The sequence below is a fragment of the Mauremys mutica genome, unplaced genomic scaffold, assembly GCF_020497125.1.
Source record: "Mauremys mutica isolate MM-2020 ecotype Southern unplaced genomic scaffold, ASM2049712v1 Super-Scaffold_100129, whole genome shotgun sequence".
NCBI classification, from domain to species: domain Eukaryota; kingdom Metazoa; phylum Chordata; order Testudines; family Geoemydidae; genus Mauremys; species Mauremys mutica.
Window position 1 is genome coordinate 475,211 of NW_025423276.1, and position 24,146 is coordinate 499,356.

The 24,146-nt window shown below is 43.6% G+C and overlaps 1 protein-coding gene across 1 annotated transcript; it reads left to right on the forward strand.

The window, feature by feature from the left end:
• The first annotated feature begins 4,333 nt into the window (after nt 1–4,333).
• On the forward strand, nt 4,334–24,091 carry LOC123359599 (nectin-3-like). Its single transcript, XM_045001102.1, has 7 exons — nt 4,334–4,343; nt 5,153–5,200; nt 6,858–7,196; nt 11,323–11,619; nt 14,527–14,644; nt 22,323–22,474; nt 24,087–24,091. Exons 1-7 carry the CDS (start codon nt 4,334–4,336, stop codon nt 24,089–24,091), a joined length of 969 nt encoding a protein of 322 aa, XP_044857037.1.
• The last annotated feature ends 55 nt before the right edge of the window (nt 24,092–24,146 follow it).

Here is a 24,146-nt window from a genome sequence, read left to right on the forward strand (position 1 = left end):
TAAATGTAAAGTCTACGTAAGATTTAAAAACAGATCTAAAAAATTGAGGTAGGAAAAACATACATTCCTATTTATGTAGTACTTTTTGAGACTCAGGTGGTGAGTCAGACCCAAATATAGTGGTTCTTTGGACCAGCTCTGCTTCGGCAGTAACCAAAGACACTAGACTTCCCAAGGAAAGACCCCATTCTCCAGAATCAGACGAAAAAGGGAAAGTCACTTCCTTGATCTGGGTCTTGGACCTCATGTCCAAACACAGATATTTCTGAGGCTCCCTTTCCTGCAGTACTGTGACCACAGGAGCATACCTAGAAGTCATCTAGAGAGATTCTGACACTGGCATCCGACTCAGCCTTCATTTTGAGATTCGGAGGCAAAGTCCTTATTGGTACAGTCTTCCATAGCCAGAAGTGAAAAGTGTACCATACCTATTCTGGTGCTGCATCTGGCACCACCCCATATGCTTACTCCTGAGAAAACACATTCACACGTCCTGGTACCGTCCAGGCTCCTATCTCACAAAGACATCCGAATCCTCAAAGAGCCCGAATCACCATTATTGAAAGGTACTGAGAGGCGCTCCGCCAGGGGTGGCTCCAGGCACCAGCACGCCAAGTGCGGCAAGCCACGGGGGGCACTCTGCCAGCCTCCTAGAGCCGCCCCTGCGCTCCGCACTGGTACCAACTCATTTCTCTGAGCTTGCTTACCCTCCATCCTCTTCTTCGATGGTGACTCACCCTGTGGTAGCAACACCATCCCCACACAGGCTCTGAATTTAATTCTGTTGATAGGATTTGGAGCTAAACTGGTGATAAAGTTGGTCTGTTTTAAGATTGCTCATTCTTGTAAATGTGTTTGGAAAATGTGTCCTTCAAGCCTTACTTCAAAAGATGGAAGATGATTTATTTACAGCCTACAAACCTGCAGAAGAGCACAAAAGACTCCTCATGAGGGCATTCTGCGCCAAAAAATTCTACATACAATATTTTAAATAATTGTCAAATAAATGTGGAGGCTCCAGCATGGTGTGGGGAGCTCGGGACACTGGCTGCACAGAGATGGAACATCACTGTGCAGCTCCACCGTGCCTCCCCTCCCCCCGGGACACAGACTGAGTGGTGAGGCTGCACCCAACTGTGACATAGTGTGCCCCAGAAACACCCCAGGGTGTGACGGTGCTAGCCGGGGAGCCAGCTGAGGTCACTCAATCAGGGTGAACTGCAAACCAAACGGGGCAGACAAACCCCAAACGCTGGTGGTTATTCCAGTACTTAGATTCACCAACCAGCACAAAACAGCTTCTACAGTACCTCACTGGTCACGTAGAAGTCCAAACCACGCAGTTCCCTTAAAGTGCCCAGCCTCAGGCCTCCGTCCAGACACACCTGTCAGATATGATGATTCCTTATACATTTCCAGCAGCCTTTCGGCCTGAGAAAACAATAGGCTTAACTCCTTCTCCCAAATATCCTGGCAATTAGCCCAGAGTAATTTATCCATTAAACAGTTCAGATACAGGTTAGCACAACCTTCAAAGAGACACATAGACAATAATACTATTTCACTCAAGTATCATCATAAATGTTAATGTTCCTTTTTTGATCTTTGAATTAAAACTATAGCAATAGACAAGACTTGTTTGCTGACTTTACAAGACCTGAGCAAACATCTCCCCTTTTACCTTTAACAATGCAGACTTGCATTTCAAAGCTCTAGTCATTTACAGATCTTCCTAACCAGTCCTTAAGGTTCACCCATGGGTCAGGTCAGTCTATGAGTTAATTAACTCTTTCTGGCCCTGTCACCTTTCAATGAGATATTATATCACACTCATAACGTCACACAGGGCCCTACCCTATGTGCCTTATGCAATAGGGCAGGCAGGATCCAAGGGTGGAGGGGCTTAGTGTGGGGGAATCCAGGTGTGGGTTGGGAGGGTTCGGTGTGGGGCAATCTGGGTGCGGGAGGCTTAGTGCGAGATCTGGGTGCGGTGGGGGGAGATCTGGGGACTTGTTGGACAGTTCTGGGTGCAGTGTTAATGGAACTCTGCAGGAGGGTCCAGGTGAAGATGGTTGGGGCTCAGTGTGAGGTGTGGGTGGGTGCTCAGTGTGGGAATCCAGTGGAGTCAGGATCCAGGTGCAGCTGGTTGGGGCTTGGTAGGGTGGGTTGTGGGGGTGGTGCAGGTGCAGGGGGAGTGGGGCTAGTCAGGAGGATTCTGGGTATAAGGGGATCTGGATGCACGGGGAGCAGCTCCCTGTGCAGCGATTCCTCTCTCTGCAGCTGAGGAGCGATGGCTATAGGAAGTATGGGGGACGAGACGGGGAGGGAGAGGAGGGAGTTGGCAGAGCTTCCGACAGCTGGGGGAGAAATGTGGGGATGGGTCTAACATGACCCCAGATGCCATGCAGGGGAAGAGGAGCCACCAGCCAGGTCAGATAATACATTTTGCATTTATTTATCTATTTATTGTCTAATTCAGGTTGGATGGGCAATGGCCTGAAGGTTTAATGTCTTCAAATAATAGTCTGCATTTCAACAGTCCGTTGACTTACAATTATGCTGGGACTTACGTCTGTAAGGTGACCAATTCCCTTGGACAAAGAAGTGATCAACAGACGATCTACATTTTAGGTGAGTTGTTGTTTCTCCCTTCACTTCCTAAGCATGCTTAGTTTAAAATCCTGTGTCAGAAATTGGATTAGGTGTCTAGTTGAATGCGTTTTTTAGCCATGTTCTATAACAGATTATCTAAAACTCAGAGTTGGGGGCGGAGGGAAGAAATGTTCTAAAACCCAAACTTAAAACACTTTCCTGAGGGAGTCTGGTTTTATTCCTTTATCCTCAGCTGAGCTGTTCAGAATAACAGTGTCGCCTCTCACAGCTCACACACTCCTATGGAGCAAGCATAAAGCTAATTACAAGGGGCAGAAATGGTCAGCGCACCTTGCTCCACCTGCCCCTTCCCGTCTGTGTGGTACTCTCTTGTGGGTGGGGTATTGCTGGTGGCAGACTTTTTGTTAGTATTTAAATCAGGAAAACACTTATTCCAGGGTTTCCGATGGTAAAGAATCTCAGGAGCAGACAGAAGTGCCATGTTATCATAGTACACGTTCCTTTGAGTATAGCAGCATATTGAAAGAGTACCATGGCCTAATGAAGATCATACATAGTAGCATCAGTAGTAGAGCTGAGACCCAATGTTATTATATTACCATGATGATGGGGGTAAACAAAATGGAATTACTTACTTTTACCAATAGGTGCAAATGTTTCAATTAACGGGTGGTAGCAGTATTCAGAACATGAACTATACATTCATTTTATTCTTTTTATGTTCTTGAGAGCAAATCTATATGGTAAGGTCTGAATCCATTCTTATCTCAGTAGGTACTATGCTGGTGGCATTGTAGCTAATGAAAACTACTACACAACCACCCACGGTTCCATGTTCTTTTTACTTTGCTTCGGTTTTGGTGCAGGGGGCTTTCAGGATGCTTAGGAGTAAACTCATTGTTCTGGGGTATTTCGAGCCAGCTGCCTGCATTAAATGGAGATTCGAGGAGCATACATTAAAAACTCAGAGGACGTAGGATTTGGTATCTGCAGAGCTGTGAATTGAAGGGGAAAGGTTGGGGCTTTCTGGCACCTTTTTCTGATGCCATGTGATCTCGAAGAAGACTCCACAAAGCATCACTAATAAATGCCCAGCTGGTCCTGGCTGGGAGTGAAAAAGAAACGATATTACAGCTCTACAAATCTTTGCTGTTTCAGTAACTGCCTCAGAAACAAAACTTAAATCTAAACCTCTCCATTCAGGCCTGCTGAACTTTGCACTGTTTAAATGTTTGTCTCATGACATATCCAGAGCACTCACATAGAATCATAGGATCTCAGGGTTGGAAGGGACCTCAGGAAGTCATCTAGTCCAACCCCCTGCTCAAAGCAGGACCAAATCCAACTAAATCATCCCAGCCAGGGCTTTGTCAAGCCTGACCTTAAAAACCTCTAAGGAAGGAGATTCCACCACCTCCCTAGGTAACCCATTCCAGTTCTTCACCACCCTACTAGTGAAAAAGTTTTTCCTAATGTCCAACCTAAACCTCCCCCTCTGCAACTTGAGACCATTATTCCTTGTTCTGTCATCTTCTACCACTGAGAACAGTCTAGATCCATCCTCTTTGGAACCCCCTTTCAGGTAGTTGAAAGCAGCTATCAAATCCCCCCTCATTCTTCTCTTCTGCAGACTAAACAATCCCAGTTCCTTAATGTAATGCACCATTCATGATCCTATAGCAATGTGGAGTCAATGGGACTACTCATAGTGTGTAACGTTATGCACACTGGTAAGTCTTTACAAGGTCAGGGCTTCAGAGTGTTTCAGCTTAGACAGGAGCTGAGGTCCTGGGCCTCAAAAATATTTAGGCACCCGGTGCCCATGTGTTAGTCCCTAAAATACTTTTGAGCATCCGGGCCTGCTAATCTAAGATTTGAAATAACCAGGCAGGATCCTTCTTGGGAAAAATACTTGCCGGCACTCTTTAGCCATCGTAAAGAAGCAAAAAAAATCACGAGTCTTGGGGGAAGGAGTGTTTGTTGGTTATTTTGGTTTCTTTGCTGAGCACCTTTAACACAAGATTGGGGGAAACAATTCACACTTCTGCTGCTTTTCCTATTTGGTTAGCTCTTCTGCATGGGAATGTTGACAGCAGTGGAAAAGAGGAGAGCTTCCTTTATTATTCTCTTGGATGAAATCTTAGATTCTGCAGAAAACAGCAAAAGAGTCACAGGAAGGCTCAGCAGTTAAGCGTTTCTGAGACACATAGGGCCTAGTTTTCAGTAGGGCTGCAGCCCTCCTCCATTTTGGCATGCACACACCTGTGGTATTTGTCCATCAGTCTCCATTCTCCAGAAGTGACAGATCCTCTGTTGGACAAATGTGAAACTCCTCTCACGTGCCCAGAAATGTAATTATGGAGGGTGGGGGAAGGTGTAACATTTCACATATGAAGGCTGCCTCTTGAAAGACTGCTCCATAGTGGTTTTAAAAAATGACTGCATTTGATCTACTGTTTCTTGTAGTGGTATCAAGAAAATGAAATACTGAAACACCAGTAGTAGTAGCACAAGTGACTTTTTTTTCTTCCATTTCAAGATTCTCCATCATTGGTTGTTGGTGGTGATGATGAGTCTGAAGTCACAGGTAATGGTATAGTCTGTTTCTTTAAAGATATCATTCATACTGTTTCCACTCAAGAAGGTGTTGTTTTAATTGATTACAACGTGGACATATGGCATTATTATTATTATTATTATTCAGAATGTATATGGGGAACTGTGCGGCCTGGCGGATAGGACACAATCATGCCTCAGGAGACCTGAGCTCTTGTCCTATCTGTGGACTCACTTGGTGACCTTGGACAAGGGACAGAACATGTTTCTGCCTCAGTTTCCCTTTCTGTAAAACAGGACTGCATTACCTTTATGAAATGTGCTAAGGAGGCATCTTACCTCATTCAAAGGTGAAGGTGATAGCCTGTAGCATTGGAAATAAGAACTCTCCTGTGAATCAAAAGAAAAAAGGTCTCGTCGTACAACCCCAGCAGCAGATTTTAAGTGATGCTTCAGTGCATACCCTTGAGAGCAAGCTAAAACTCAGAATGTGTGCCATTAAGAAGGAGACAGGGAACTTTGAATTTTTTTAAATTGCTTAAAAACAATTTAAACCAATCAAGATTCTGGAAATGTACTAGTTATTATGTACTGCAGAAAACTATTTTTAGTGATTTCAACTGCTTTCTGTAGAATATTTTGCTCAAACAGTGGTTTAAAAGGTAAAGTTGCATTGTTACACTGCTGACATCATTCTCTTAAAAGAAAATTCATAACCAAAGAACTGCACAACATAATTTAACTTTGAGTTCCTTCACCGTTCCCCACTTAGGCTGTTGAGTTTCTATTAACACAGTCAGTGTTTTGGGGAGAATAATTGAAATCAATAACTTACTTTCTGATAACTTAGCACACAATGTATAGTTTTTCATTCTTTACGAGTTCGTTTCAGTGAACTGAACAATTTCAAAATTTAATAAAACTTTAAGTAAAAAGTGAAGATACTGTTTGTCCTTCGCCAGTATTATTCTTATCTTTGGCTGAGGAATTGGTTAGTGGTTGGTTTTATTTTGGTTTTGGTTTTTTGTGGTAGATAATATCCTCCATGGATGAGATAAAACTGGTTGGAAGTAGTCAACTATAAAATCTACATAAACTGAAAGGAACTTCTCCATTCTTTCAGGAGAATTAATGGTTATTTTTAAAATTTGACAGTGATTGCTTTTGTGCTACAAAAGCAGTTCCCTCCCTGCTTGGGGAGGGGACAGGGGAGCCCCAGAGGAGCTGGGGGTCAGGATTGCTGGGTTCCATCTGCCCTCCCCTCCCCACCCCCGGCTGGATTGGGGTGCTCCCTTCAGCCTGGGCCTGCTGTACTATGGGGAGCAGGGACCCCGCAGGGGTGTGTGGGAGGGGCTAAGTATCAGAGGGGTAGCCGTGTTAGTCTGGATCTATAAAAGCAGCAAAGAGTCCTGTGGCACCTTATAGACTAACAGATGTATTGGAGTAGAAGTACCTTTGTATAGTCAGTTTGCTCTCAAAGATTGAATGTGTGGTAGGAAGGTAGTAATCAGTAGGAGAAAATTAGCTTCATGAGTCTGCTCTGTGCACTGAGCCCTAATAAAACTTCGGATCCCAACACCCTGAACAGCTCAAGGTCCCACCTTCCCTGTTGACAACTATCTTGGAATATGGTTCTTAACTTAGTGATTTGGACCCATCTCTCAACTAACACATTTCTTTGGTTTTAGGTGCCTTGGTTGAACCAGTTGTTGATCCACATGTAACAGCCGTTTGGGGGAAGAATGTCACCCTGAAATGCATAATTGAAATAAATGGAACAATAACACAAATCTCATGGGAGAAGATGCATGGTAAAAGTAAACAGACCATTGCTGTTCATCATCCTAAATATGGGTTTACTGCTCGAGGAGACTACCAAGGAAGAGTGTCACTTAAGAACCACTCACTTACTGATGCAACTATCACCCTAAACAATATAAGCTTTTCTGATTCAGGAGAATATATATGCAAAGCAGTTACATTCCCACTAGGAAATACTCAGTCATCAACAACCGTAACTGTATTAGGTATGTTTGCTTTTTAATTTTATATTTAATTTTTTTATCCCCAAAAGCCGCCACAAAAAGCTAAATAAACTTCATAGGACTTGGCTACATGGAGACATCGTGTGTGGCAAGCTGGGGTCTGAATCTACAGCACAGTATCTTGCCACATAATGATTGGCCGTGTTTACCTTCCTGCTGTGTACTGAAAGTTCAGTAGTGGGGTTTGACAGATGTTTCAAATATTGTTAGTGGGCTCCAGCTTTGTAAGGAAGTGATCGAGTTTCTTAATGCTGTGACTTACAGAAGTATACAACTTATTCTTCTGTCTCAAGTTTACTTTAACAATCCTCTTGGCTGACTTGGAAGACAACACAGAGTAGGTATTAGTTGGTTTGTGACTTTTTTTTTTGTCACCATAGCCACATCCACGAGAAGACTACAAGCCTTTTGATTGAAAGTCATTCTTAGTGATTTGGGGAGGACTTGCATTTTTTTAAATCAGAAGATCCAGGCACTCTGTCAAATAATCCAAAAGCTGAGAATAGTGTGTGCATTTCTTTTTTAAAGTAGGTAATATGGTTGGGCCTTAAGTGCAAGAAGGAGAAAATAAACATTGAGTGATGGAATTAATATACTGGGCAGTGCTTACGGAGAGAGCTTGTTTGCTGGGTGACAATAGGCTGAGATGAAATTGTTGCTATTTCAAATGTTTGACAAATATGTGCTAAAATAGTGCAGTTAATTAAAAATAAACGTTCACATTCTTGTATGTTTAAAATAAACTGCACGTGAATGGGAGAAATTTCAAGCATTTGAATCCTAGCTTCAATTTTGATACTTTTCTCGAGGAAACCTCTGCCTCAAAAGTGTTTTGTCTACTTGAAATGTTAGTTGCCTCACTTGATCTGGATTTTACCAAATCACTGAGTTTTGACTTGAGCTGTTTAGTCCTGTTAAGAAAAAAGATGTCACAAATTTAGTAGTGTTCAATGTATCAGAAAGCTTAAAGCTGTAAAACCTGTAAGGGATTTTAGAAAATAAGTGATAAATATAAAAGGAATGCTTTTGTCTTGTAGAAAAGATATATATGGCCTTTATTTGATCTCAGTGAACAATACATTCCATGTATCAGAGGGGTAGCCGTGTTAGTCTGGATCTATAAAAGCAGCAAAGAGTCCTGTGGCACCTTATAGACTAACAGACGTATTGGAGCATGAGCTGTCATGGGTGAATACCCACTTCGCCAGATGCATGTAGTGGAAATTTCCAGGGGCAGGTATATATATGCAAGCAAGAAGCAGGCTAGAGATAACTGGGTTAGTTCAATCAGGGAGGGTGAGGCCCTCTTCTAGCAGTTGAGGTGTGAACACCAAGGGAGGTGAAACTGCTTTTGTAGTTGGCAAGCCATTCACAGTCTTTGTTTAATACTGAGCTGATGGTGTCGAATTTGCAGATGAACTGGACCTCAGCCGTTTCTTTTTGAAGTCTGGTCCTGAAGTTTTTTTGCTGCAGGATGGCTACCTTTAAATCTGCTATTGTGTGTCCAGGGAGGTTGAAGTGTTCTCCTACAGGTTTTTGTATATTGCCATTCCTAATGTCTGATTTGTGTCCATTTATCCTTTTCCGTAGGGACTGTCCAGTTTGGCCGATGTACATAGCAGAGGGGCATTGCTGGCATATGATGGCGTATATTACATTGGTGGATGTTCAGGTGAATGAACCGGTGATGGTGTGGCTGATCTGGTTAGGTCCTGTGATGGTGTCGCTGGTGTAGATATGTGGGCAGAGTTGGCATTGAGGTTTGTTGCATGGATTGGTACACCATCATATGCCAGCAATGCAGGTCCTTCCCACAAATAAGCCAACCTACTCTGGTACGAGGCTTGAACTTGGTCCTTAACAGCTTCATGGAACCTTCATTTGTGCCTCTAGCTACAGTAGTTGTTTTCTATTCCCTTTACCTATTAAAATGGCATCACTTCTGCACCTGGGCCCGATCGTTAGGGGCATTAATATTGGAGCCCCTTTACAGTATTAAGGAAAAAGTTTCATTACAGCCTCATCTCAAACTTCTACCTAAACCATTCTTCCATTTCTGCACTAACCAGGCCATATACCTTCCTCTGTATGTGTGGTTCCCCCTCCCCCATCCATTTCCCATCCAGACCTGTCCAGGGCAGAATCTGCATTCCATACTCTGAATGTCAGAAGGGTGTTAGCTTTGTATCTGGACAGAGCCAGACCATTTAGAAACTCTGTTTCTTTTGTGGCTCGATCAGAAAAATATACACTTTCCACCCAAAGACTTCAAAATGCGTTTCTGGGGCTATTCTGAGTTGTTTGAAAAGTGTGCGAGTCACTGAAATTTGCAAAGTTGCAACTTGGTCACCAGTTCAGTTTTTCCAAACAATATGTCTTGGTATAGGCTTGCAGGTCAGATACTGCTATTGCCAGTGCTGTTTTGTCAGCAGTCTTAAATCTGACTCCAAAGCTGCTCCCTCCTCTGGATGCTGGTTGTCAGTTGCTTGAAGTGGAGCACCCATCAGGACACTACTTGAGAAAGGAAAGGTGGTTTAATTTTACAGGAACTGAAGTTCTTAGAGACGTCTTGATAGGTGCTCTACTGTTTGCCCTTTCCCTCCTCTTTTGGTGACAGCGAAGGAACTGAGGGCTATTTGCCTGCATGGCTTCCCGTATTCTTGAGACAGGACATGAGGTGGTCTGGAGCCACCTGCGTGTGCTGAACATGCACTGTTACCAAAAATGTCAAAGATGAACCTGAAGTGGAGTGCATGTAGGGGGATGCACCTTGAAGAACTCGAGTTACTATACAAAGTTACTAACCTCTCAATGTACAAGTGGCATTATTTAAACAGTACACTACACTTGGATTAAGTAAGAATTCTACGTTTGGTCAAGAATTGGTGGATGACTAACTGTATTCCGTGGGTGGATGCATAATTGAACCTTATTTATAAATAAAATGTACAAATTGACTTTAAGTTAATACTAACTACTGTAAGAATTATTTTCTTTTAAATATAAACTGCAGTAGAGATGCTCTGAACACCTGAGTTCACAAAATGTTGGGCAGTTGGATATTCCCTGTTAGTAGCTTGCAGCATGCGAGTGAAATCAATCTCTTATTTGTAACTGGCTTGACATTCATAAGTAGTCTAAATTTCCTTGCACTTAAAAGTTTGATTTTCTCAGCGGCTTTCCTTAATGTATACGAGTTCAACCTCCTGGACGTCATTGATTCTTGGGCATCTCTCAGGTCTTTCCTGATGTTGAGTTTTTGCATGTTGATTATCTTGATAGCTATATTTAAAAAAAAAGAGAAAATGAAGAGAAGTGAAAAGAATGTTTTGTGGCCAAAGCATAATGCTGCAAGTCACACTGTTAACTACCAAAGAAAGTAGGCTGAAGGACATAATGATTTGTTTAATAGCTTGTGGAGCAAGTATCTTTAACCACAAACAACCAAAACCTAAACAAACAACCAAAAAAACCCACCCTGGTATCTAGTTAGGTGATAGCACTTGAAGTAAACAACAAAGATTTGGGTTCTAACCACACTGGAGATGTGTAGTTGTAAATAAGTGCATCCTACATTTCTGTGGTATTTATAAAAAAACCTGAGTACATGTAAGTTAAACTACAGAATTGCTTAAGTAAATGTGTAAAATATAGTGTCTGTTCCTGGTTAGTTAAACCAATCCCACCAAATGTAGCCTAAAGGCTATATTTAGTTGCACTTCACATGTTTTAATGGTTACCAATGAATGAGCCATCAACCTTACCTTGTGAGGGGAGGGGGATAAAGTACAGATACAAAGCTAGATTAAAATAAATGATTTAAAACAAGATTTCTTGCTTGCTGATTAAAATCTGACTTCTATCACTTTGATTTTAAATCAGTCTATCCTGGCAATGTGCAGCACAGGGATGTCAGAGCTGTCAGTTGTCCAGATTACTTTTAAGTGCCCATTGTGTCATCAACTTTACCTGCCAGTTAACAAATCTGCCTTGAAAATGAGTTGTTAGCTGTAGGCTATTGGGGATAAAATGTACATACAGGAATTGAAGTAAGGTTGATTAAACGTTTCTGTCTTGACTGAAAACGTACTTTTTTTTATTTCAATAGTTGAACCCATTGTGAGCCTAACAAAGGGACCAAACTCTTTAATAGATGGTGAAAATCAGACAGTAGCAGCCATTTGTACAGCAGCCACTGGAAAACCTGCTGCAGATATTGATTGGGAAGGTGGGCTTGGAGAAGTGGAATCCAGTTGTACTTTATTTCCAAATGAAACCATGACAGTTGCCAGTCAGTACAAACTCATACCCACCAGATTTTCCAGAGGAAGATTCATAACTTGTGTTGTGAGGCATCCGGCTTTGGAAAAGGAGCTGAGATATCCTTACACATTGGACATACTATGTAAGTATACAACAAGTTAACTATTGCTTTTATAGCTGCTGGTCTGTCATATGACAACTAGGCCTTGGAGTATGTTCCATCAGTAGATCTGCAAGCAGTGTACAAAGAAGATCAGTATCATTGCCCCGCACACAGATTGGAGAAACAGAGCTAGGAAGAGGTGAAGTGGGTTGACCAAGGATTTGCAGCAGGCCACTGGCTGAGCTGGGAGTAGAACCCAGGGCTCCCGAGACCCAGTCAGTTTCCCTACTTGCTGAGACACATTGCCACTTACCTTTTAATTAACTTGGTTTCATTACCCATTCAGATTCCTCCTATGTTTCTTCATGGACCCTTATTTTTTAACAAATTTGACTAATACTCAGATGTTGAAGCTGAAATTTCAGTTCCTCCTCGGAAGCTTTACAGGGACTTGTTATAAGCAAAATCTGTTTTCCCATTCAACAAGCAGGGCCGCCCAGAGGGAGGGGTAAGTGGGGCAATTTGCCCTGGGCCCTGCAGGGGCCCCAAGAGCCACTCCGGGTTTTTGGTGGCACTTCGGTGGCAGGCCCTTCACTCGCGCCAGGTCTTCGGCAGCAGGTCCTTCAGTGCAGCGGAAGACTCGGAGCAAGTGAAGGACCCGCCGCTGAAGTGCTGCCAAAGCCTTGGAGCGCCGCCCGGTGAGTACAAGCGCCGCAAGCGGCAGGGGTGGGGAGAGCCGCGATCGGCAGCACTTAGGCTGCTCTACCACCACCGCTTCATTCTTCGGTGGCAATTCGGTGGTGCGTCCTTCCCTCCGAGAGGGACCCACCGCTGAATTGCCACCGAAGACCTGGCCCTGCCCCAGGCCCCCTGAATCCTCTGGGCGGCCCTGTCGACAAGAATTGAGGTATTTAAAAATACTTGAAACGGTGGTTGCCATTTCTTTCACGCTTGGAATAATACAAGTCATGATATTCCCAAAGAACTTCAGTGATGAAAAATGTTATGGGGTAACTGTGCTTAACCAGATCACTCACTACACTACTGAGAGTGTTAGCGAGAGCGTGGATAATTTGAGAATCCCTCCATTTGGAAGTTTATTTTCTTTGTGTGTATGTCTGTGTGTGTATAGATGTGTATGTGTGTTTTGGTTTGTTAAACTTGATGTCCCTAAAAGAAACAAGTGACAGGAGATGATAAATTACCACGCCCCCTCCTTATTTGACCCTAATAATAATCTTTATAATTTCATAACTGCACCTTGTATCTCAGCTGTAGAAATTTGCAGAGCTTTCATCGGTTAGCAATGTTTGTGTCTTTATTGCAGCAAATAAGTTTCTGTGTATGACCAGATTGTTTTGGATTCTGCATCTTTACTACTGTTAGCATATCACAAGGAAAAAGTGTGGCACATGTACTACTTCAATTTCAGTTCATTAACAAATACAACAATAAAAGACCTCTTTCTAGCCCTTTGCTGGTGAACTTCTGGCTACTTGAAAAACTCTGTCTTGATGGTCACAGATTAAAGCCCTAACCAATGTCGGGCTTGTTTACAGTGCCTTGCAGTTTGGATTGTGGGAGTGTGAATATCATTGCACACCAGGCGCTGAGTCCTTTTCACACTCCCATAGTCCAAACTGCAGTTTGAAGACACGGCCTTCGCATATCTCCCTCGATTAACCGCTAATAATGCGGTGCTCTGATGGCCTGCTGACTTTGACAAGAGTTGCCTCCAAAATAAATTCTCCCCATTGAAGAGTAACTTGTAACTTGCCATAAAGAAGTTGAATTTCTTAAAACCTTACATTGTATGCTATGTTGGTCATTTCGATGTGCTGTTACAAACTTTAGTCCACATAACCCAAAATAGATGCCTGGAGTTGGGCTATCAAATATATGACCAGAATTTTCAAAAGTCCAGAACATATTGGGTTCCTAAGGATTCAAAATGTTAGCTTTAGGCATCCATTTTCAAACACAAACCATAACACAGTAATGGGTGTGCAGGAGAAGGGGAAAGGAAGTGTAGGATGTAGATCTCAGAACAGAAAATATTGATGGGTTAGAGTAACTTAGCAAAGAATCCTGTGGCACCTTATAGACTAACAGACGTTTTGCAGCATGAGCTTTCGTGGGTGAATACCCACTTCGTCGGATTCACCCACGAAAGCTCATGCTGCAAAACGTCTGTTAGTCTATAAGGTGCCACAGGATTCTTTGCTGCTTTTACAGAACCAGACTAACACGGCTACCCCTCTGATACTAGAGTAACTTAATTACTACTTCAGAAAAGCAACTGAGTGGTAAAAATATTTTAAAGATACTTTCTCTCCTTACTGAACATCAGGCCCCTTGCTGTAAGCTGCTCTATCAAAAAATTAAATATTTACCACCAGTTACTAGTTGTTGAGTCCTTTGAAAAGAAATAAATCAAAATTAAACACAGAATACGCTAAAGTTCCTTGCTGGTTTGACTAGTATTATTAACATAGGCACAGTGCAGATACCTACTACAGTATAAATCATTAGCCAGAAGTTACTCATGTCATATGTGCAATTCATCATTTACCACCGTGTAATATGAATTTTTTTGAATTCACAGAATCTGGCATATTTGAACTATTGAAGTTAGCACTGCATCATGCTAAAAATTGGCATTGTTGACGTAAAAACTATATAATTATCTCCGCTTGTTTCAGTTAACAAACTAAAAACGTATGGGGCCCACTGATTTGCTTCATGTTAAGCCTCCGATGGCAACTACCCATGTATACGTGTTATTTCTAAGATTTCCAGGTAGGACTACCATTGCTCGTTGGAGATTAAGCACTGCCATACTGTTAGTTAAATACAACATGTAGACACATCATTCTAAGCAATGCGTGTCTCCTTTTTAGTAATGTACTTTGAATATTGGAATGTGAAATGAATCATATTTTATAGATGCGCCTGAAGTTTCAGTAAGTGGGTATGATGGAAACTGGTTCATTGGAAGAGAGCATGTTCAGCTCCAGTGTAATGCTGACGCAAATCCACCACCCACGGAATTTACATGGACCAGGTGAGTGTTCATGAAAACAAAAGATGAATTTTCCATTTAAATACACAATCAATATTTTAATAAAGGCGAGTTTTGAAGGGTGCTACTGGCTTATGACACAGTGGAAACAAGGCCCTTTGACTGCTACTAGCTTGTCTGGTTTCAGTACATGACTAATGCACATTCTATGTATTAGAAATGACTGCTTTTGAAATATGTCCCATACTGATGCATCAGATGTATGGACTGAGACATGTGGATGTTGTAAAGAAAAATATTGGCCTTATATAGTTGATGGCTCCTAAGGAAAGGGGAGCAGTAGCAATTGGGGTGGGAAAGTACAAGTGAAGAATGATTGTTACTCTGAAGTCTGAGCAGTTACCAATGCTTTAGGATAAATCCACTTATTTTTATAAATGGAATAACTTCTTTGACAGGTGATTGTGATATTGAGTTTCTTGAGCTTACTGTAAGACATTGTAAGCACCTGTTGTCCAGCCTTCCTTCTCCGTGTGAGTTGAGGACGTGCATAAAGCAAAGATGCAAAAAAAAGGGATATTTTTTGAATAAAATTATATAACATTGATATTACATTGAAAATTGGGATGGAAAACACTTGAAGTATCATTTCAGTCATCAAGTTTACCATGCTCTAGTGAAGAGTAAGGCACTGTATCTACTTCCAAATAAGCTGCATGAGATGGCTCCCCTCATGACTCAAAACTTAAGTCAACCCGTGCTGAGATCTGGTATCTCTGTATGGCTTCCTGTTGTGTGATAAAAGCAGTATTTCATGACTCCAATATGAATTGGATGCCTTTACTGAGAGTCCTGCTGCCTGCCATCTGTAGTCTTGCATGTTAAGTACGTTCCCCTGGAGGGAGCCACTTCCGGAGCAAATATATGGCCCCAAAAGGTAACTTCCCTTTTACTTCAACTTCACTTGGTCAGTCTGTCTGAAAAAAAGAAAAGAACTTGTGTGAGTGTTTAAGTGTATGTAATGCACAGTAATAGCGCTATGAGAATCATTGATAGTCATAGTGCTATAAGAAGCATTAAAGATCAGCTGTGGTACCACCTTGTAACCTCACGTTGCTTCCTGGATCAGTTAGAAGAAAAAAGACTAAAAGACTAAAAGTTTACACTGGAACTTGGTTGGCAAAACTTTTGTCGTTTAGCAGTGTTAAAAACACCCTCCCCACCCCGAACAGCGGAAGTTTTACCGATGAAAAGCGCCAGTGCAGGGGTCGGCAGAGGCTGAGTGGGGCCGGCGGCTGGGACTCCAGACCGGCCGCAAGCGCGCCCCCTTACCGTGCTCGGGCTCTGCGGCTCCCGGGAGCGTGAGCCACCAGGGCGCGGGGCCCTGAGCCTGCTGTGGGAGGGGCGGCGGCTCACAGTTCCGGGAGCTGCAGAGCCCAAGTGTGGCGGGAGGGAGCCGAGGGGCGCATGGGGACGGCCGCCCGCATGCATCTGCTGCAGGAGCCCCCCAGGGGTCACCAGGCCGCAGCCCAGGCAGGCAGGCCTCCCGGCTCCTCCCTCACCACGCTCGGGTTCTGCGGCTCCTAGAACTGTGAGCCGCAGCTGCCCCCCCTTTCAGCTCCCCCCCCCCCACTGCCTCAGCAGCATGGGCAGGAGGGGTGGGAGAGCGCAGGTGCTCCCCACTAGTGGCACCACCACCTTTGCAGGGCTGCTGCCCCCCTGCACCGCGCTGGCTCCCCCATGGCTGGAGCTTGCTGCTGCCGCAAGCAGGACACTCTGGCTCTCTGGTCCCTCCAGAAGGCAGCTCCTCCCTGCCAAACTGCTGCAGCGGCCCAAGCCCCGCAAAGCCAGTGAGTGGACTCTGGGCAGGGGCCACCAGGGTGAGGAGGGCTTGCGGGGGGACTGTGCACCCGCCGGGGGAGTTCCGGGGGAGGGATCGCTCAGTGGTTTGAGCATTGGCCTGCTAAACCCAGGGTTGTGAGTTCAGTCCTTGAGGGGGCCACTTAGGGATCTGGGGCAAAATCAGTACTTGGTCCTGCTAGTGAAGGCAGGGGGCTGGACTTGATGACCTTTCAAAGTCCCTTCCAGTTCTAGGAGATAGGATATCTCCATTAATTAATTAATTAAAAAATTAATTAACCTGGTCTGGGGAGCAGCCCCTGGCACGGCTGGCCCCTGGGGTCTATAAAGGCTCCTTGGAATTTGCCCATCAATGAACCGATGTGCGTGGGATGGGGGGCAGCAAGGTGGAAGTTTTGCCCAGGGCACAAAATATCCTTGCACCAGCCCTGCCCCAGGGGGTGCAGGCACCCCTGGTTAAGAACCACTGCACTAAACTGATAAGATCTGCATTTTAATTTAATTTTAAATGAAGTTTCTTAAAAATTTTCAAAATCTTGTTTACTTTACATACAACAATAGTCTATAGACTTATAGAGAGAGACCTTCTAAAAATGTTAAAATGCATTATCGGCACACGAAACCTTAAATTAGAGTGAATAAATGAAGACTCGGCACACCACTTCTGAAAGGTTGCCGACCCCTGTGCCAGTGTGAACAGTGATTTGTCGGCAGGAGTCGCTCATTGCACGATTTTTAGCAGCATGGCTATAGCGGCACAGGAATGTTGCTAAAAGCTGTGTGGTGTAGACAAAGCTTTTTAAAATTGTATTTGAAATGCAGGGTTAATAATAATAAACATACAACCAAAGTTTCTTGAATGGAACCTCCTAAATGCAAAACAAAATATGCTATCCAAGTATTACATTAAAAATTAAGAAACAAATGTAGTAGTCTCAACTGGATCACATTTAAACCAGTTGGATTAAAAAAAAATCCCCTCCTATCCTCTCCAACATGTTATGATGCAGGTTAAAAGTAATAAGGGCAAATAACTAATCTAGTTTTACAAGATATGCTAACCTTCTCACTAAAAGGGCTTTCATAACACTTAAACCAATTCCCAGATTAGTATCATTCCTCATGTAGTATAGACAAGTCTAATATGGTTTGTAAAAGCAGAGAACTTTAATTTCAAGAAATTGGAGATGAACTTGTATACAAATTTCTTGTAATAAACTTGTCATAGGTCTCACCCCCACTTAGAGCTGTTGGGTTCCAATGTGGGGACCTGCACTGGTTTCCCTCTAAACTAAAATCCTAGTTTAGATCTAGTAAAAGCTGCCACCACCCAATCAGGAAACGTGGATTGGGACACAGTCCTTCCCCAAAATCCTAGGGGATTCCAAGAGCCCCAAATCCATGGAGTTCTTACACCCAGGAGAAATAAACCATTCCCCCCTGCTTCCTCCCCCCTCCCTTTTCCTAGGAGAGACACCAGGATCTAACTACAGAGGGATACCTCCCCCTCCTCTTTCCCTGAGAATCCACCCAAAGAAAGATCAACCAAGTCCTTAATAGAAAAGAATTTATTAAAGAATAAAAAGAAAAGTCACTGTCTCTGTAACCAAAATGGAACAATACAGGGTCTAAACTTATCAATCTCTGGAGAGAATCCCCCCTCCCCCTTTCTTTCTCAGTGAAAGCAAAGTAACAGCAAACAGGAATAAAGAATTTCCTTTAGCAAACACACAATTGCAAATATAGAAAGCCAACTCAAAAGACTAATCCGCCTTTCTAATTAATACTCACTATTAAATAGTAGAAACTACTCCAGGAGAACTTGGAGACATGACTGACCTCTCTTAGATCCAAAGAGAGCTCTAACAAAGAACACAGACAAAGGCTTCCCTCCACAGAGATTTGAAATTATGTTGTCTCTGATTGGTTCTCTGGTCAGGTGGTCATCAGGTACTGCATGTTAACCCTTTACAGGTAAAAGAGACCTTAGCCCTTAACTATCTGTTTATTTATGACAAAACTCCTTGGCAGAAACTTAATCATGATAAGAATGCCGACTTTAAAAAGTTGAGGTTGTAATTTATTGACAGGATACTGAGCTACAATGCAGAGGGTCAGACCACTGTTATGCAAGGCTGGAGAGCTGGGTCACGTGTGGGGTATTTACTTGTACTTGCTTCTGAAAAAATGAACAAAGTAGTGGCATTTGGGGAAAGCAAAGGTAGAATCTCATCTGTACCACTTTGTCCCAGAAAACCTTTCAGTTGAAGTTGATTTCAAATCTAGTTTAAATGCTAAATAATGCTTTTGAAGAAATACAGAATTGAACTGGTGCAGAATAGATGTATTTTTGCATTTTGTCCACTGAATTTTAAGATAAAGGGGCTAGGTTATATTCTCAGTAATAGTAATAACACATGCTGAGCGATCTTAATAACCTGGAAGTAGATGGACAAATCTGTACACAACGAGGTTAATGAATCCTTGTTTGGCTGGGGAGATGACAAATGAGTGTGTATTGCAGCAGTGTGTTGTGTTCACGCAATGAAATGACAATAAAAGTCCATGCATGTACAATGAAAAGTAACATAAGTACAGATTTGTGCTTGTTTAGCCACTTGACTCCTATGATGGGAAAACTTTGAGATTGTCAAACAGGATAGCTATTAAGCTGCAGAAATAAAACATTTCCATAGTTGTCTAGCAGTCATTGGCCTATAGTCAGCAAAAGCTCACGTGGAAGAAAGTCTGAGGATGTTCATTCACTGTACATGTTGAATTTTTTAGGGTACTGTTCATGAAAAGTAGCTGTAGCATGTGGTGTTGCATGGCAGATTGTGTTGACACTTCACTCATGGAAATACACACACACACACACTCACTCACTCTCTCTCTCTCTCTCTCTCTCTCTCTCCTTTGAGTAATGTCCCTGTGGGTGCTCTATGTCAGTATATGCTGCCTGCTTGTGCACTCTTGATCAGCAATGTTTGTCAGTGGTGTCCGCACCTATGCCCTCTTCACCTTTATACCCCAATAAACTGCCAGTGTCTTGCAACAGAGCAGTCCGTGCCCAGCAGTTGAACTATGCAGCTGGCTACCCTTTGCTTTCTTATGCCTTTCTCATTTTAGTTTCTTTTTAGATTTATTTTTTCTGTTAGCACAAGTTCACGCTTTGAGAGGGTTCACCCCTTCTCTCCTGTGGGTCCCTGTTCTCTCCCTCACCTCCGCCTTCAACTCCCGACCCTCATCCGCAGCCCCAAGTGTGGGTTAGGTTCTAGACCCTGGACTTCAAACCTTTCCATATGTGCCATAAGTCCTTCCCTTGGAGTGATGGAGATTCAGCCTGCCTCTCTGCTGCTTGGGAGAAATCCACATTCCCTCTAAATGTAAAGTCTACGTAAGATTTAAAAACAGATCTAAAAAATTGAGGTAGGAAAAACATACATTCCTATTTATGTAGTACTTTTTGAGACTCAGGTGGTGAGTCAGACCCAAATATAGTGGTTCTTTGGACCAGCTCTGCTTCGGCAGTAACCAAAGACACTAGACTTCCCAAGGAAAGACCCCATTCTCCAGAATCAGACGAAAAAGGGAAAGTCACTTCCTTGATCTGGGTCTTGGACCTCATGTCCAAACACAGATATTTCTGAGGCTCCCTTTCCTGCAGTACTGTGACCACAGGAGCATACCTAGAAGTCATCTAGAGAGATTCTGACACTGGCATCCGACTCAGCCTTCATTTTGAGATTCGGAGGCAAAGTCCTTATTGGTACAGTCTTCCATAGCCAGAAGTGAAAAGTGTACCATACCTATTCTGGTGCTGCATCTGGCACCACCCCATATGCTTACTCCTGAGAAAACACATTCACACGTCCTGGTACCGTCCAGGCTCCTATCTCACAAAGACATCCGAATCCTCAAAGAGCCCGAATCACCATTATTGAAAGGTACTGAGAGGCGCTCCGCCAGGGGTGGCTCCAGGCACCAGCACGCCAAGTGCGGCAAGCCACGGGGGGCACTCTGCCAGCCTCCTAGAGCCGCCCCTGCGCTCCGCACTGGTACCAACTCATTTCTCTGAGCTTGCTTACCCTCCATCCTCTTCTTCGATGGTGACTCACCCTGTGGTAGCAACACCATCCCCACACAGGCTCTGAATTTAATTCTGTTGATAGGATTTGGAGCTAAACTGGTGATAAAGTTGGTCTGTTTTAAGATTGCTCATTCTTGTAAATGTGTTTGGAAAATGTGTCCTTCAAGCCTTACTTCAAAAGATGGAAGATGATTTATTTACAGCCTACAAACCTGCAGAAGAGCACAAAAGACTCCTCATGAGGGCATTCTGCGCCAAAAAATTCTACATACAATATTTTAAATAATTGTCAAATAAATGTGGAGGCTCCAGCATGGTGTGGGGAGCTCGGGACACTGGCTGCACAGAGATGGAACATCACTGTGCAGCTCCACCGTGCCTCCCCTCCCCCCGGGACACAGACTGAGTGGTGAGGCTGCACCCAACTGTGACATAGTGTGCCCCAGAAACACCCCAGGGTGTGACGGTGCTAGCCGGGGAGCCAGCTGAGGTCACTCAATCAGGGTGAACTGCAAACCAAACGGGGCAGACAAACCCCAAACGCTGGTGGTTATTCCAGTACTTAGATTCACCAACCAGCACAAAACAGCTTCTACAGTACCTCACTGGTCACGTAGAAGTCCAAACCACGCAGTTCCCTTAAAGTGCCCAGCCTCAGGCCTCCGTCCAGACACACCTGTCAGATATGATGATTCCTTATACATTTCCAGCAGCCTTTCGGCCTGAGAAAACAATAGGCTTAACTCCTTCTCCCAAATATCCTGGCAATTAGCCCAGAGTAATTTATCCATTAAACAGTTCAGATACAGGTTAGCACAACCTTCAAAGAGACACATAGACAATAATACTATTTCACTCAAGTATCATCATAAATGTTAATGTTCCTTTTTTGATCTTTGAATTAAAACTATAGCAATAGACAAGACTTGTTTGCTGACTTTACAAGACCTGAGCAAACATCTCCCCTTTTACCTTTAACAATGCAGACTTGCATTTCAAAGCTCTAGTCATTTACAGATCTTCCTAACCAGTCCTTAAGGTTCACCCATGGGTCAGGTCAGTCTATGAGTTAATTAACTCTTTCTGGCCCTGTCACCTTTCAATGAGATATTATATCACACTCATAACGTCACACAGGGCCCTACCCTATGTGCCTTATGCAATAGGGCAGGCAGGATCCAAGGGTGGAGGGGCTTAGTGTGGGGGAATCCAGGTGTGGGTTGGGAGGGTTCGGTGTGGGGCAATCTGGGTGCGGGAGGCTTAGTGCGAGATCTGGGTGCGGTGGGGGGAGATCTGGGGACTTGTTGGACAGTTCTGGGTGCAGTGTTAATGGAACTCTGCAGGAGGGTCCAGGTGAAGATGGTTGGGGCTCAGTGTGAGGTGTGGGTGGGTGCTCAGTGTGGGAATCCAGTGGAGTCAGGATCCAGGTGCAGCTGGTTGGGGCTTGGTAGGGTGGGTTGTGGGGGTGGTGCAGGTGCAGGGGGAGTGGGGCTAGTCAGGAGGATTCTGGGTATAAGGGGATCTGGATGCACGGGGAGCAGCTCCCTGTGCAGCGATTCCTCTCTCTGCAGCTGAGGAGCGATGGCTATAGGAAGTATGGGGGACGAGACGGGGAGGGAGAGGAGGGAGTTGGCAGAGCTTCCGACAGCTGGGGGAGAAATGTGGGGATGGGTCTAACATGACCCCAGATGCCATGCAGGGGAAGAGGAGCCACCAGCCAGGTCAGATAATACATTTTGCATTTATTTATCTATTTATTGTCTAATTCAGGTTGGATGGGCAATGGCCTGAAGGTTTAATGTCTTCAAATAATAGTCTGCATTTCAACAGTCCGTTGACTTACAATTATGCTGGGACTTACGTCTGTAAGGTGACCAATTCCCTTGGACAAAGAAGTGATCAACAGACGATCTACATTTTAGGTGAGTTGTTGTTTCTCCCTTCACTTCCTAAGCATGCTTAGTTTAAAATCCTGTGTCAGAAATTGGATTAGGTGTCTAGTTGAATGCGTTTTTTAGCCATGTTCTATAACAGATTATCTAAAACTCAGAGTTGGGGGCGGAGGGAAGAAATGTTCTAAAACCCAAACTTAAAACACTTTCCTGAGGGAGTCTGGTTTTATTCCTTTATCCTCAGCTGAGCTGTTCAGAATAACAGTGTCGCCTCTCACAGCTCACACACTCCTATGGAGCAAGCATAAAGCTAATTACAAGGGGCAGAAATGGTCAGCGCACCTTGCTCCACCTGCCCCTTCCCGTCTGTGTGGTACTCTCTTGTGGGTGGGGTATTGCTGGTGGCAGACTTTTTGTTAGTATTTAAATCAGGAAAACACTTATTCCAGGGTTTCCGATGGTAAAGAATCTCAGGAGCAGACAGAAGTGCCATGTTATCATAGTACACGTTCCTTTGAGTATAGCAGCATATTGAAAGAGTACCATGGCCTAATGAAGATCATACATAGTAGCATCAGTAGTAGAGCTGAGACCCAATGTTATTATATTACCATGATGATGGGGGTAAACAAAATGGAATTACTTACTTTTACCAATAGGTGCAAATGTTTCAATTAACGGGTGGTAGCAGTATTCAGAACATGAACTATACATTCATTTTATTCTTTTTATGTTCTTGAGAGCAAATCTATATGGTAAGGTCTGAATCCATTCTTATCTCAGTAGGTACTATGCTGGTGGCATTGTAGCTAATGAAAACTACTACACAACCACCCACGGTTCCATGTTCTTTTTACTTTGCTTCGGTTTTGGTGCAGGGGGCTTTCAGGATGCTTAGGAGTAAACTCATTGTTCTGGGGTATTTCGAGCCAGCTGCCTGCATTAAATGGAGATTCGAGGAGCATACATTAAAAACTCAGAGGACGTAGGATTTGGTATCTGCAGAGCTGTGAATTGAAGGGGAAAGGTTGGGGCTTTCTGGCACCTTTTTCTGATGCCATGTGATCTCGAAGAAGACTCCACAAAGCATCACTAATAAATGCCCAGCTGGTCCTGGCTGGGAGTGAAAAAGAAACGATATTACAGCTCTACAAATCTTTGCTGTTTCAGTAACTGCCTCAGAAACAAAACTTAAATCTAAACCTCTCCATTCAGGCCTGCTGAACTTTGCACTGTTTAAATGTTTGTCTCATGACATATCCAGAGCACTCACATAGAATCATAGGATCTCAGGGTTGGAAGGGACCTCAGGAAGTCATCTAGTCCAACCCCCTGCTCAAAGCAGGACCAAATCCAACTAAATCATCCCAGCCAGGGCTTTGTCAAGCCTGACCTTAAAAACCTCTAAGGAAGGAGATTCCACCACCTCCCTAGGTAACCCATTCCAGTTCTTCACCACCCTACTAGTGAAAAAGTTTTTCCTAATGTCCAACCTAAACCTCCCCCTCTGCAACTTGAGACCATTATTCCTTGTTCTGTCATCTTCTACCACTGAGAACAGTCTAGATCCATCCTCTTTGGAACCCCCTTTCAGGTAGTTGAAAGCAGCTATCAAATCCCCCCTCATTCTTCTCTTCTGCAGACTAAACAATCCCAGTTCCTTAATGTAATGCACCATTCATGATCCTATAGCAATGTGGAG

Excerpts from the sequence above, each read along its gene's own strand:
- LOC123359599 (XM_045001102.1), top strand. Across the intron at positions 7,197-11,322 it reads AACAACCGTAACTGTATTAG|TTGAACCCATTGTGAGCCTA; the intron begins GTATGTTTGCTT and ends TTATTTCAATAG. Across the intron at positions 11,620-14,526 it reads TTACACATTGGACATACTAT|ATGCGCCTGAAGTTTCAGTA; the intron begins GTAAGTATACAA and ends CATATTTTATAG.